The sequence below is a fragment of the Mytilus californianus genome, unplaced genomic scaffold, assembly GCF_021869535.1.
Source record: "Mytilus californianus isolate M0D057914Y unplaced genomic scaffold, xbMytCali1.0.p SCAF_5, whole genome shotgun sequence".
Lineage (NCBI taxonomy): Eukaryota > Metazoa > Mollusca > Bivalvia > Mytilida > Mytilidae > Mytilus > Mytilus californianus.
The window spans coordinates 104,339,878-104,355,750 of NW_026262701.1; the positions used below are offsets into that span (position 1 = coordinate 104,339,878).

General features: G+C 31.1%; 1 protein-coding gene across 1 annotated transcript; it reads right to left on the reverse strand.

Moving 5' to 3' along the window:
* Positions 1–475: 475 nt before the first annotated feature.
* On the reverse strand, positions 476–14,818 carry LOC127700425 (snaclec 4-like). Its single transcript, XM_052203878.1, has 6 exons — positions 14,744–14,818; positions 14,038–14,126; positions 10,794–10,884; positions 9,157–9,354; positions 3,826–3,901; positions 476–567 (listed from the first exon to the last, which is right to left on the reverse strand). Exons 1-6 carry the CDS (start codon positions 14,787–14,789, stop codon positions 540–542), a joined length of 528 nt encoding a protein of 175 aa, XP_052059838.1. The 5' UTR covers positions 14,790–14,818; the 3' UTR covers positions 476–539.
* Positions 14,819–15,873: the final 1,055 nt, after the last annotated feature.

Consider the following 15,873-nt stretch of genomic DNA (forward strand, 5'->3'; position numbering starts at 1 on the left):
ACACAGAGGAACAAGTGATAATTTTTTGTATTCTTGTCTTTCATTTTGCTTATGTGCTTTGTCTATATACCATTTTGCTTTCCTTTGGTGGCATATTTGTTTGTTTTTATAGTGATTAAGATAATAACACAATGTTGACTGCTGTACCCCTTTTTTTGACATTTCTACCTATTATGTCTGTTTGTTTTGTTCACACACTGTTGTCATTATAATGGGTTTTTATGCGATTGTCATACAAGTGAGTGAGAGGTTTAGCTAGCTATAAAACATTGAAATCTAAGAATATATTGCAAAACTCCAACAAATTGAGGCAAAGGAGAAATGTACACTCGATAAACGGGACCCAACATAACATCCTTAGCAAGGAAAAGCCACAATAGGAAATGAAATTCGTTCAATATATCATTAACTTTGGTTTTTAAGAATTAGATTCTCATTAGCAATTCTAATAATAAGGTCACAATCAACGTCGCAGTAAGTCGATTTTCATTTTATTGTTTTGTGTCTATAAACGTAGTCAACCTATTTTCTGCATCTGTTCATCCAATAAGTTGGGATCCACTGTGTCTGAAAAGACAAAGATTGCAACACATTAACACCGACAGGGAAATGTAGGGAGTCATTTAAAAAATAGTAATGATATTATAAGAATTAGTATAAAATAATAAAAAACTAGATTACTTTACAATTGTCAACTCTACATTTTTAGCAGTAACATTTGATTCATGTTCCCAATATACGAACTCAATGACCAGATTTACTACCCAAATCTGCTACATTAAAGTAATGAGCAAGAACGATACGACATAAGTTTTATAATATTATAATATTTTGCTTATCAAATAAAGGCTCGAAAGATATGTATAATGATTAATCAGACACAAGTAGTACTACACTTACTGTGGAATCATTATTATTCGTTGGATACCAGTTTTCGTGGATTTCGTAGGTTCAAGTGAACCACGTAATTAAATGTTCAACGAATGACACACATTTTTTATAGGATAGTACGCAGACTTCGGCAAAACCACGAAATTAAATATCCACTGACATGCAAGTTTTATTTTCGGTACATTTCACATATGTCTTATTTGTCAGTATAGTCGAGTTAATTTCCATTTTCCGTGGATAAAGTATTGTGTTAGTCCAAATAATTATGAATTCGTCACAGCATTAATTTAAAATAGCCTTTCAAGACCGTCATAATCATGATAATTGTTTGGACTAGTAATTGTATGAATTTCAAGATTATATATACGTCACAAAAATACGTCACTGTTTGTGGTGTGCTGTGCTGTTGTTAAAGGGAGGTGTCCGTTGTTATTCTGTGGTTTACATGTTGAAATGTACTATTAAATTATTTATTTATGCGTTTCTCTGTGCTGAGTGTTATTGCGTTTGTTTGTACTGTATTCCTGTCACGTAGTGTTGTCATTTTAGCGATATTTTTTAACATTGCCATATAAGCAGGATGTTTGGATAGCCATAAAACCAGGTTCAACCCACCACTTTTTAGTAAAATGTCCTGTACCAAGTCAGGAATATGGCAGTTGTTATCAAATAGTCCGTTTCTATGTATGTTGGCGTTTATTTTTGTTGCACTTCAGTGTTTCTGTTGTTCCTTTGTTTTCCTCTTATAGTTTCCCTCGGTTTTAGTTTGTATTTACATGGATTTGTTTTCTCTCAATCGATTGATGACTTTTGAACAGCGGTATACTACTGTTGCCTTTGTTTTTCCTTAGTCCACGAAAATTGGTACCCACGAAATTAAATGAATCCACATTAGCTGTCAACACATATGGTAGTCCTTCAGATTGAACAATCATTTTGATTGGAAAAGCGTGCAAAATATATATGTTTACACCACAAAAAACTCAAAACTTCATTGGTTCCTGTATAAAATAATACACAGAGTCTTGGTAAAAAATAAAGTTGTATTGAAAGTTAATATAAAACAAAATGATAAACGCTTTATACGATGAAGCTATTGAAGATATATTGAGCACAAATTGTCGACATGCCATACAATAGCAACCAAACACAAACACTTTTAACGTGGATATAATTTTATTTGGAAATTTAGAAAAACCAAAAATGATAAAATGAAAAAACTGCATTATGCTCTTGTCAAAATTCTTTATTTATAAAAAACAAACTATGTGAAAATGAAGTACTTTTACAGGACTAAAAAACTATCAAGAAAACCTAATACTAGAAAAGAATATATTTTCCAAGAAAAAGACTCTTCACATGACTAATCTCTGCTGGAATTCCTGGCTTCCATTATTAAAATGATTTTTTACTAAAGTAACTTAGGATATCTTTAGTTAGTGGTACTGTGTATATTGTTTAGCCTTATCCACATCACATTTATATTTTATACATTATATTGTTATATGTTTTTTTTTATTTTGTATTATTGTTTTGTTCGTGTCCTGTGCTTATGGTGTAATACCACCATTGATTTTTCCCTATTAGTCTTTGTTAAATTTGCACTTTTCAAAAAATTGTGTAGAATTTATCTTTGTTTCAAATAAAGAAATACTTGGCATGAGTAAAGTTTTATCCTGTCCAGTATTATAGACAAAATTTCGCATAACATTTCATTGCATATAAGAAAATAACCATCACTGGAAGTTAACCAATCAAATTGTCACCCCTTTTTTCCTGTGTACAAGCTTTAGTAACCATGTAACCTCAAGTTTCCAAAATATTCTATAGAAACACCAAATAAAAAAAAATGGTGCTTTGAAACACCCAAGATATATGTTTATCAATCAGAAAATTTTTACTGCTATGAAATCTAGGATGTTTTTCCTACAACTGTCAAATTCAAGGGACTTTTTATTTTTTTTGCAACCGGATGTGACGTACTATGATTTGCTGGTATCACACCTTATAACCACATGTATTTGACCTGTACAAGGTACCGGTATTTTCTTTATCCAACTAACCAATGTGAAATTTTTTGATAAAGAATGATGCTTTCAAAAAAAGTATATAAAAACTCATATTCTAAGTAGCTAATATACCGTGGTCTATAAACACCTGTGTATCGGGATAACGGGTGGACGGTCCCGTTACATTTTTGCTTTTGAACTTTTTTGCGAGGGAATAATGAAATGGTGGGACATATAGAGAGAATCGCTATTGGCAAGGGAGTAGTCAGCCATTGAAGACTATCACGTCTGAAGATTTGTAATTACAAAATCGTAATTGATTTCTTTATATTCTTTTTACTTGAATGTTTATGTGAAATGTTTTATAAATATATGGAAAACGGTTAAATGAGAGAGAGAGAGAGAGAGAGAGAGAGAGAGAGAAATCCCAAATGTAAGCTTCCCTCATTATCCGTTAGGTGTCGAGAGTTATTGGAATTGTCTATTAAGCTAGCTTTCAGATACTATGATTTATGAATGGATTTTCAGCTCGTTCTAAAGAAATAGTAGATCATAATATATAGCAGATATGGTGTTCGCCACATAATACGATGAATTGATTGAGTATGTTTTACTTAAAATAAGAGGTAATATACAGTTTGGTCAACGAGGATGAAAGTTAGGAAATTAAAACCTAGAAAATAATTTCACTTGATATCAAAAGGCCATGGCCGCACAGACAAAATGAAGCCGTCTATTTAGCATAGGTTTCATTGCCTTTTGCGAAAATTTCAAGGAACCACAATTCTATTTTCCTGTAACCGCTTTGAATAGACAACATAAGCTACGCTGATGCTGCTTCTTCATACATGACTGAATATAATGTTTTTTTAAACAATTTACATGTAAGATGATCCAAAATTGTAGGGATAACATAAATACTTACCCAGAGTCTTTCATTTCACAGATATACATGTTAAGAGGAGAGTTACATTTCACATCGTCCCAATTACTGCTTTCGCCTTTGGAAATAAAGATAATAAAACCGTAAAAATACTTTTGTTGACTTATCTGAATCTGCATTGACCACTTTATATATATATATGAATAAGGAGATGTGATATGATTGCCAATGAGACAACTATTCACCAAAGTTCAAATGAAGTGTATGTAAGCAAGTTATAGCTGTTTAATTCGTTAATATATTATATAATACGTAAATTGTTGGAAAATATAAAATTTTCTTGTACGAACTTTAGAATCTAGAACAAAAGACAGGTTCACTGAGCTTTGTTCCTGTTTCTTAGCGAGTACAAATCAATTTTGTATTTTGTTTTATTTTAATCCTGCAATTTCATTAAGTTAAATCCTTGGCTTTCAAATATTTGATATTTAGTGTTCTTGCGAAGGCAAATTTAGAAAAGCGATTTGTCCGCATACAATTTATAAAATATTATTTTCAATTTGTTAGCTTTAAGTCGATACCACTGCTGCTGGACTAATAGTCCCCGAAAGTATCATCAGCCCAGTAGTCAGTGCCTTGGTTCTGATATGATTTGTTACGTACCTTTCTTTAATTGTCCGTTTATAAATTTATAATTTATTAGGAAGCTAAGGTTTTAAGGTTTCCAATTGTGATTACAATTTTGTGTTCTTGTATATTTGTGCAATCTTAATGTGAATCAAATTGGTGTAAAACTAGGTTTCTCGCGTCGGCCATACTGTCTGACTTATCATAAAAGATAGATACCTCATACGCAACCTTCCTACAAGTTTTCAGCCAGAAGTAAAGTATACAAAAATGTTGTTTTTATAACAACTTAACTTCAAATTTAGATGATGAAATGCAAGAAGCAATCTAATTATTTTGGATGTGTTCATGTTTGAAAAAAATACTACATTTATCAATATAAATATATATATATATATATATATATATATATATATATATATATATATATATATATATAGATTTTACCACTGCATCGAGTGTGATACGATATTTATCTACTCGGGATAGTTAAATTTCAAATGAAAATGCGAGGCTTGCCGAGCGTTTTAAATGTTTAAAATTAAACTGTCAATAATTGAGAAATATCGTATTGCACGAAATTTAATTGTGGAATCTGTTTCTATAATGATTTTTAGACGATAGGCAGACAAACGCAAGCCTTCTTTCCAAATGATCTGCAAACAGATGTGTTCTCTCTATGTGACGTCGTCAGACATGGTTTCCTTTTTTCGTGACATCACAATAGGAAATTCAGAAAACAAATAGATTATTTGACGTCATATTAGATTTTGACAACAATGGAGAACTGAGATCAAAGAAACCACACGTTGATTAAACAAAAATAATCAACAGGTCAGGAACAGGATAAATCGGCTAAGAATTACAGAAATAAATATATATACACAGTAATTCAAAACTTTATTGAAATCTATATCTGAAATTTACAGAACTCAAATGCACACAGTGTTTGATAATATCTAAGTTATTTTATATAAAGTTTCCTGGTAAACGATACATAATTCCAATGTGAACATGTTTCTTATTGGCAAAGTACCAGTTACCGAAAGAATTGTTATCATGTTTATCTACCCGCCTTAAAAATTGTAGTAACAGCCGTAATTTAAACCTTTAAATCAATATTCAGATTAATTGCCTGCTGTAAATTCTGTCTGTTCAGTCAATTCTCTTACAGTCAATTCAGTACTGTTAATTAACCAATTTCTCTGACGTCAGTCTATTGTTCCAACCTTAGATTATTTTTCCACTGATCACTGTGTTAAGTTAACTTATATTATAACTTTTTTTACTTTTAAAAGAGGGGCGAAAGATACCATAGGGACATTCAAACTCATATGTCGAAAATAAAAAGACAACGCCATGACTAAAAAAGAAAAAGATCTTACGATCTTTTATCCTCTCAAAAACGAGTTTCATATGACGGGTTCTAACACGCGCGTATTTTCATCGTTAATCATTACAGTCTTCAGTCTATGCATGATACCACTATACCACGAGTACATAAATCAATATTTGAATTATACTCTTAAAGCTCTTGATTGTCAATACATGTCAATAAACTGGATTTCTGTCCCATTGATAATTAGCTTCGGCAATCTATGAAATCTTGTCTTGGTTTGTTCATGTTCTTTTCAAAAAAATTTAATTTGTTTCATGTTGGGTGTTATTTTTTTAACGAAGATTATGTTCGACATTTGAACGTTCCTGAGTATAACCATATAGCAATATCAATATATAGAAAGACACCGATACAACAGAAAAAATAAATTGGACATTTCCTTTAAAACCATAAAAAACATTGAACGTACTCCAATTTGAATAAAGTGTGATATAAAAGTCACGGATGTAAAACTACTTCTTTGACAATAAAAAAACACAAACAAAATCATCGTCATTATATGAAAATGAAATATATTATACCTCTAAGATAAAAACAATATTTTGGTCCAGAAAACATTTACGATGAAAAAATTTCATTCCGGGTACAAGGTTTGAACTCGAACTGTTAATATCATCCTTATGACTTTTGTTTCCACCGACTAAACGATCTCGGCTATGAACAGCTTGATTGGAATCTTATGAAATCAACATAATTTTACATCTGTAGAAGGAGCAATGTTGCTGTGGATTCGGGAATGCGTACCACAGATAATACTAGCTTATTGACTGATTGACAATGGATGCCAAATGTAAAACGCTAAAATAGTCTAAACTTAATGAAACGGAAACAGTTTACACAAAATGTATATTTAATTGTTCAAGTAAAACCTTTAGCCCATAATTTTCATTTATTTTAGAAAGCAACATGAAATGGAGCAAAATCAAATAGTGGGTTAGTTGCAGTTGCGCTATCCTTTTAGATTAAGATTAGCCAGCCCTCGGACAATTTATCAAAATTTATTAAATACTATATATATAAATTTCAAAGGTTCTAAATTTTGGTAATTAAATTTTTTAAACTTTTCAAAACAAGATAAATAAATTCTGTATTTTAATATATGTCTTCTTAAATAAATTATAAATACCAAAATCTATTCAATTTTAATAATTTGTAATGATAAAACATTGAATGAAAATGTTATTAACCAATATGAAATTTTGAGTAGAAAAGGGGAGTTAACACACCATTACAGTTATATAATGTCTAAATATAGATGTGAACCGTATGGATATAATCATTTCCAACTACTATAGAATTAAAAAAGACAAATATGAAATTATATTTATGAAATTGTCAAAACGTAAAACAGGCAATCGTTTTACTAGAAATGAATTACGCTAGATGAGCCCTTTTTTTCAAAATCCTTGATCCGCATCCGATTTCCTTAACCGGATATTCAATATGTAGCATACTAATGCTCCCGCCAATACATGTATAAGTGTCTGTTTACAAACACGAATTTTTTTTTTTTCTGGGCGATTGACCGGCCAATCCACTGAATGAGTTGCAATGCATTATGGACTACTATATGGGTTCACAACTGCCTATGACTTCATGACATACAACACAATTGTTTACACATTGAAGGAAAAGAATTAATCTTTATACCTTTTCTACATTTGTGTATGCATTTACGATAAAAAATATTTAGTTCTTTGCTCAAATTCACAATTCTTCGTTGCTATATATATGAAAAGAGTGTTTTAAATACTCGAACCATAGCCACTATTATAATGAATATAACAAAAGAAAATTCAGATATTCATTCACGAAAAAATGCGAAACACCCGAACTACAACCACAAGGATGAATACACAGACTAAATGTATTCGTTCACGAATTAGCAGCCAAGTGACGAAGGACAAAAAAAAACACCAAAAGACATATAAGTAATGCCTCTGGGTTCCGAAAACGCGAGTCCCATGATTTTTTTTTTCAATTATCTAGTAAAATTGGGTACCTGATTATCAAATTTCGGTAAAATGGACTTTAAACTGACTTTTTAAAAACAATATCTATGGATGGTGTGATGTGTTATTATGAATGTCAATTAGTTGAAAGAAAAAGAATATGACCTTGTTAATTTTATTACTTATTTTGATTTATAAACTGTACCGGTTTCCCCTTCACATTAATCATTATACAAATAGAAAAGAAGTTTAGTTATTTAAATATACCTGTAGAAATATCCATAAATAGATGCAATTGAGTAGTCTTATATACTGAAATATACAAAGCAAACTGACCGCGCGAGTCGTCAAAATGACTGCACGATTCAAATGACGTGCTATTTAAAAAATATGTTAATTGGAAAAAAAATTTTTTTTCTTCATTATCATGAGCTCTTTACACAGACAAATCTTATCTATTAGATAAATGCTAGGTTACTCTTAAAAGTTCCCAACGTGGGAGTATTTTTTTCTTAAAAATGGTTATGATGATAAAACGAATATTTAAAACAAATTCCTTTTCAATTTTGTTGAAATAATGTTTAATTTTATGTATCGAATAATGTGATTATTGGAAGGCCTCTGACAGACTGTGTATGCGGAAAATCATTGTTATCAATAGCCGTTGACAAAGCAAGTTTAAGGAAGCTGATTCGCTATAATTTAACAACATCCATATTACTATCATCCTACCTGTAACGGATTTTATTCTATTCTTTTTAAATGAGGAGATTTTTTTTCGTTGACTTTTCCATTCTCAATTTTATATACTGGCGATTTACACTTTCATTTGTTGTGTTTCATTTCTTTTGTTTCTTTTGATAAAGATATCACTTTACTACTTAAACTTTGATTATATCTTGGATCATTGATGCAGTTTATAAAGTAAACTTTAGTGTAAAGAAGGAAAATATCGGGCGGATTAAGTTTTTTTTTAGATTTTCCTCTCCTAAAATTTCATCGTCACATTAGGATTGAAGTCATAAAACATACATATGTGAATTTGTCTGTTTCTAGTCAGGAACCTCGTTAGAGGCTTATATGTATTCACCATTTGTCTAGAATCAAAGCATTCCAGATTGGTTTATAATTATAGAATCTGTCTAGCGTTGAAAGTACATTACCCTTAAGATGTCTATCATTTTTGAATTATTTTTTTTTTTAAATATATGTGGCATTGTCCTCACGCCAACATGGTTCATACGTTATTTTTAAGATGCCATCTACAAGCAATGGCGTGTGTTTATTAGAATTTTAAAAATATTTGGGAAAGTGGTGTGCATTAGGAATGCTTAGTGTGGACCGATTGTTGAAAGATCCTAATCTGTTGATTACTAATTATTTATTTGTACTTACTCCAGTCGTCTCTCACATTGATTGCTAGACACTCCTGGGCGTGACCATCATATCGATCAGGTTGATGTTTGCCGAACATCTCTGGGTAAACAACTTTACCCGTACTCTCCCACTCCCAGTCGTAATCAAGATTGTGGTCAGTTGCTCCAATATAGTAAATTGGCTTATGATCCCCAATTGGAGATGAACTTGCGTAACCTGTAATTTACAGGTTACGGAAAGTGTAAAAACATTCTTTTATGTATTTTCATTACATTCATTTCTTCACAGGTGTTTTATACAGACTTAACTTAATATAAAAAAAGGTGGGGTTTTAAAATATACCAAAATCCTCCATCATGTTAATATGTTTGTCCAGGAAGGAACTTTCCCAAAAAATCTTTGTGGTTTGATATGCTTTGTAGAATTAATGTGGTGTTGTTGCGAGATATTTGGAAGTCTCTGTTCAATATATTCACCACCTGTTTAGACTCGGAGCAATTTAGAGCTTTTATATATGACATACTTTTTAAGACCTTTATTTGCAGATATCTTGATGTATTTTTTTGTTTCTGTTTTAATGTGAAGTTGAATAACTATTATGGTCTCATTCATGATTACCCAACAACTCCTTTTATTTGGTTTTTAGATTAAAAAGTCATTCTAAAATTAAAAACATCAAGTATAACCATACTAGATAAATCATTCACAAACGGAATCTTTACAAAATAAAAGAATATTATTCTATTCACAAATGAATTATTGTCTATTTAAATTTTTGACAATGTTCTAACATAAAATGATCATGCTGTACTTATCAGTTTAACCATTTACAATAATTATCCATATTTATAGTCAGGTTCAAAAAATAAAATATAAAAATTTAAACTGTTGAATTACTTTGTTTTTATTATAGTGCATCTTTTCTTGTACAATATATACACCCTGAACACTAGTTTCTAATTTTTCTCAAGTGATGAAAGGGTAGAAACACGTATGGTGACCTATAGTAGTTAACATCATCGTCTTTTGGTGTCTAGTTCATACTTATCATAGATATATGTGCCAACAACAAAAACTCCAAAAGATACCAAAGGAATATTTAAAGTCACTAGTTGATGACAAACTGACAACTCCATTGTATAAAAAAGCCTACTAAAAGACAAACAAAAGTATAAAAACTGATGTCTGAGTAACATGGATCCAACATAAAAACCGGAAGGATCTCATGTACTCTGGAAGAGTAAGGAGCTCCTGTTCTACATGTGACACCCTTCGTGTTGCTCATGTAAATACACACTCGAGGTAAGATAAATGATGGTATGTGACGACTTGCATTTACTTGATTCATGTTATATTAGATATGTATGAAAGCTGACTTGAACACATCTAACTAGATTTAATATGATCAACACGACGGCTGCCACAAGTGGAACAGTATCTGCTTACCCTTCAAGAGCACCTGAGATCACCCCCGGTATTTGGTGGTGGGGTTCTTGGTGCTAAGTCTTTAGTTTTCTATGTTGTTTATTGTATACTGTTGTTTGTCAGTTGGTCTTTTTCTTTTTGTTTACCATGGCGTTGTCAGTTTATTTTCGACTTAGGAGTTTGAATATCCCTTTGGTATATTTCGCCTCTCTTTTTAATAAGGATCTTACTGTGATCTCTTTTAATGAGACTAACTAAAAACCTGTGAGTGCCATGACTGTGGTCCTCTGCTAATTGGGCACCAAGATGGTGACAACGGGACTGGAAGGTCAAACAAAAATTATCGTAAAAAATGCTGTGAACTACATCATCATAAATTAAACACGAGTTTACGATGCTTGTTGGGTTGATATTTTCTGTTACTTTTGTAAATGGCATTGTTGAGTAGCGCATCTTCCTATTCTATTTATGACGTTAATGTATGAAATGTTTTATGAATAACAACCACTGATATCAGAATGTCGGATAGGATGATTTCATACCAAGTACTTTTAGCTTGCTTTCATCGACAGTTCGAACATTCTTTGTCTTGTATGTTTTTTTAAATTTTAGTTCATTTATGGGTCATTATCAAAAAAACATGCAAAACTATGTTATTTGGTCTTTTCAAGTCAAAAGACATGAAACTATATCAAAATGTATCAAAATAACTATTGCATATGAAAGATATGAATGTTTTGTGATACACTATACACAGTTTACAGTATGAAATGTTATAAAAACATTCTTAATTTTTTCTCAAACCCTTGGATATAGCCAGAATCAACTGTTATTTTTTACTATTAATCCCTTCAGACCTGAAATAGGGCTATTATTCATATCATTTGTTATTAGAAATTATCACTTTTTATTGCATTTGATACATACAAGCATTTTTTTAATGATTTGGAAGGTGTATGTTGGTTTTATAATAACAAATTTAACCAAAAGCAAAAGTCTCATTTTTTAAGTCAATGGTGTAACCAAAAGACAAATTGGTAGGGTAAGAGTTATCTTTCTCAATATTTCAGCATTTACAATAGTTTCTCCCTTAGCAATGTTACCTGTAAGCATGTTATGCAAAAGAAAACAAACATTTATGTTGAAAATTTAGTAAAAAAATATTAAAAGTAAGTACAAGCTATATCGTAATTGAAAATAGTGTCCATGGTGTACCCTTATAAAAATCTTTTTTTTTTAAATTCCTGAACTTTGAATTATGAAATATATTGATTGTAGAAACATGCACCAGGAACACCATATAAAATAGGGGAATGGAGCCCTTATTTTGTAACTAAACCTTAAAAAACACGTGAAAATCAATGGTTTTACTGTCAATGGTGAGACCATTTTAATAAAATAACCCCATTGACCAGCTTAGTAACACCACTGAATATATTATGACAATCAGCATTTTTAGGTGTTTCTTTCATGTTTAACAAGCGAAACATCATATTATTTATAACAAACAATACTTATTTAACAATGTTTTAACAATATCATGTATTACATATACAAAGTTTTCAAAAACTGGTGTATGCTGGTAACACCAATGACACTATTTAGTAACACTACTGACATTTTTAGTTATTGATATTATGTTATATAATTTGAGATTTTTAAGCCTAAGAATTATTTTTTCTTCTTTTTCTTTTGCTCAGTGTTCTCTGTTTTGTGTTCAGTACTTAATAAAAGTAAAATTTGAAATGTGTTGTCAATGGTGATACTTTTGTGTCATTGGAGTTACTGAAGAGTCAGTGGTGTTACTACTATAAAAATGCGATACTTTTTAATTTTTATTCATAAATGAAATCGTTTTTAGGTTGTATACGAAAGATTAAGCATATTCTTATCATTTCATCTTATACATTATACATATATTCAATTTAAGTGTATTTTTTAGTATTTACAACAGCCATAATTAGGACAGCCAACTTTTTTACGACAATGTATTCTGAAATTTATGTTTAAAAAGAATGTATAGCTAGAGGAATAATGTCAATAAGTAGTAATTTAAACCTTAACAACAAATTGGAACAGTTGTTTGATGTTTAACAATAATAGTTAGTACCTAAATGCATGTTTTATATTGGTAACACCATTGACACGATTCTATCAAAGGATGACCTAAAATTGTTAAAATTGAAGGAACCCTTCATTTTTCCCATTGCATATTTCTGAAAATAGTTGCTACCATACTATAGAATAGAGGGACACATTTAAATGTTTTAAACAATGACATCGTTTTTCCAAATATTACTTCATCGAAATTTGCATGTTTTTTGATAATGACCCTTATATGTTTCGGAGTTTAGTGTGACGTCCATTTTCACTGAACTAGTACACATTTTTGTTTAGGGGCCAGCTAAAGCGCGCCTCCGGGTGCGGGATTTTCTCGCTGTGTTGAAGACCCATTGGTGGCCTTGGACTGTTTTCTGCTCTTTGGTCGGGTTGTTGTCTCTTAGACACATTCCCCATTTCCATTCTCAATTTCATTTGGTACAGTATGATATTGTGTATCTAGTTTTGTTTGAACCTGTGTTTTTTGTTATCTTTAATACCAATGAGACAAATATCCTTAAAGTTCAAATGAAGTGGATGTAAGCCATTATAGGAAACCATACGGCCTTCAACAATGAGAAAAACCCATACCGTACAGTCGGTAAAATTTTCAAAGAAATGACTTCAACTTTACAATCTGAAATCCTTGATGCAAAAACTTTATTCTAAGCAGTCTAAGCAGTCACGCTCTATCAAGGGAATAAAGATAGAAAACGCAAGACCTGGCATATCGTATCATCTGGGAGATATACAAGTATACACAATATACAGTTGTTGCTGGAATGTTGCGATACAGCAACGGAAATTTCACAATGTGAAAATCTCTTTTGCCACAAATTTTTGTTCTCAAATGATCCAAATTGAATTATATTTCTAGATGCAAATCAAGATATGAAGCATAATAAACTATAGCTTTGGTATCATGTATTTCAAGTTCATTTGGATAGATGCAGTGAAATATTCATCTTTTAATTATTCATTTAAAAGACAAAAAAAATTTCAGAGTTTCTAGGTTTGGTATTGTATTATCACGAATAATGTTATTCAAACAATCACAAATATTTGTTTAATTAAAAGGAGTTTCTAATGACACACAAATAAACTAATCACACAGAGATTGTGTGAAGGATAAACAAAAAATACCAAACTCCAAGGTAAATTACAAAAGAAGAAATCCATAAAAACCAAAATCAAACACTATCTATATCAACAAATGAACCGAATGGAAACAACTGTCATACTCATATTCCTGACTTGGTACAGTCAATAAATCAATTCTAAGAAAATATACCAATAATAAGCAAATTTCGATTCTACTTTTTATCAATTTTTCCAGTCGAGAAAAAAAAACATATAATTGTTTACTATGCTTACCCTAGCAGTGGTCCATTTTGTTCGTTCTCCAAAGACTTTAAAACATGAGCCAGAGTAATAATGCCATCCACTTTGACAACAACTAAAACCTTTGATATTTGAATGTAAAATGCAGATACATTTATACATACACATATTCGTATACTAGCCGTATGACTATCAAAGTACTAAAACATAAAAGCTTCCATGCAAATCCTTAAATATTTATTGTATACTGTTCGTATTTAGAGTGGAAACCTAGCTATTGGTAATCTTTTGACATATATTATTGTTCGACTTTTAAAAGAAATTATCTATCTGTTGATATGGATTAAAAGACATCATCTTAAAACAGTAGTTAAGCAAATTCATGTTCAAACAAACAATTTACCCTTTTCTTCGTTGTGTAAGGTATAATACAAATCTTGATATCTTGGAAATATGTATTTTTTAACTGGAGTCAAACAACCAAAACATCGATACCACATTTAATTCGCGTTTGATAAAGCCGTAATGTTAACACATGAAATATAAGTTACCAAAATCCATTCAGTTCAAATTTACACTTAATGATTATGATAATTTTCAAACGGGAACGGGAACGCTAACCTAACATTATATTCCCATTATAAAGTACCATTTGACATTCAAATTTAATGGTGACTATCAACATACGTGTCATACATGTAAATGGCAATACCAAAAAAACAGAGTTAAAGAGACTTACCGTATACAAACAAGGATATACAAAATAATGCAAACAAGCCTTTCATTTTTAGACTTACGAATAGGTTTATACGGAGCAAGACCTTTATACAAGAAATATCCTTTATCTAAAAGGTTAACACGAACATTTGTTAAGCTTATCTGGCGGGTTATGTCTTCAGAAATTGGGGCAAATGGCACCTGTACGAAATTCACAGAGAATGTCTTAAAGAGAGGTGCAACATACCAAGGGGTCGAAAACGAAAAAACACCAGACACAAACAACCGTCCTGTCTACAAAACACAACATAGAACACTAAAGACTGATCTATATATATATAAGAATCGCTTACCCCACCAAAAACTAGCTTTGATCTCAGGTACAACCGGACGGGTAAGCAGATCCTGCTCCACATGTGGGACCCGTCGTGTTGCTCATTCAAGTACAAACCCGGTGATAAATCTAATTCGGTCACATTCGAGGAAAAAGAGGACATAAAAAAAGAATCAGATATTGAAATCCAAAGTGTTATGATATGATTACCATGGAAACAATTACTTAACTGAAGCGGTTTAAAGCAATTGTATGTCAGCGTACGGACCTCAACTATGACCAATATTCTTTTCGTATAGTCAGCTATAAAAGGCCCTACATGACATAAAGTTACGTATTGAGTAAACTAGCTTGAATATTTCTAAACTATGTAGATTCTAAATGACTCTAGTCTACTTCCAAAGCACCAAAGATCACCCCTAGTTATGTTTAAAGGGGTTTGTGTTGCTCTTGCTTTAGTTTTAAGTGTTGTTCTTTGTTCCTTTTTATTATTCAATGTTTATGATGTATATACTAGTAACAGTCTTGTCTATATATACTTTGTCATGAAAAACGTTTCAATTTCAAAATTTCATTGTAGGTTAATTAACTCCTCATAGGTTCAAGGATTAATTTTTTTTTAAATGAGAAAATTTACATGACCGATGGTTTACAAAATTGCTGATGTATTAGGGCTTAATAAGAGTCGGTTACCAATCCGCTATTGTTTGATGCCTTTTCACTTGATATAGCCTATAAGTGTATTTTATAGGAGTAACACGACGGGTAGAACCGGATCATCAGTGATCATCCCCGGGTTTATGTCGTTAGTTTTTTAA

Bases quoted from the DNA above. Each gene is read 5' to 3' on its own strand.
- LOC127700425 (XM_052203878.1), bottom strand. From the start codon at position 14,789: ATGAAAGGCTTGTTTGCATTATTTTGTATATCCTTGTTTGTATACG. The intron at 14,127-14,743 runs GTAAGTCTCTTT...CAAATATCAAAG, and splicing joins TATATCCTTGTTTGTATACG to GTTTTAGTTGTTGTCAAAGT. The intron at 3,902-9,156 runs GTAAGTACAAAT...TTATTTCCAAAG, and splicing joins CAATGTGAGAGACGACTGGA to GCGAAAGCAGTAATTGGGAC.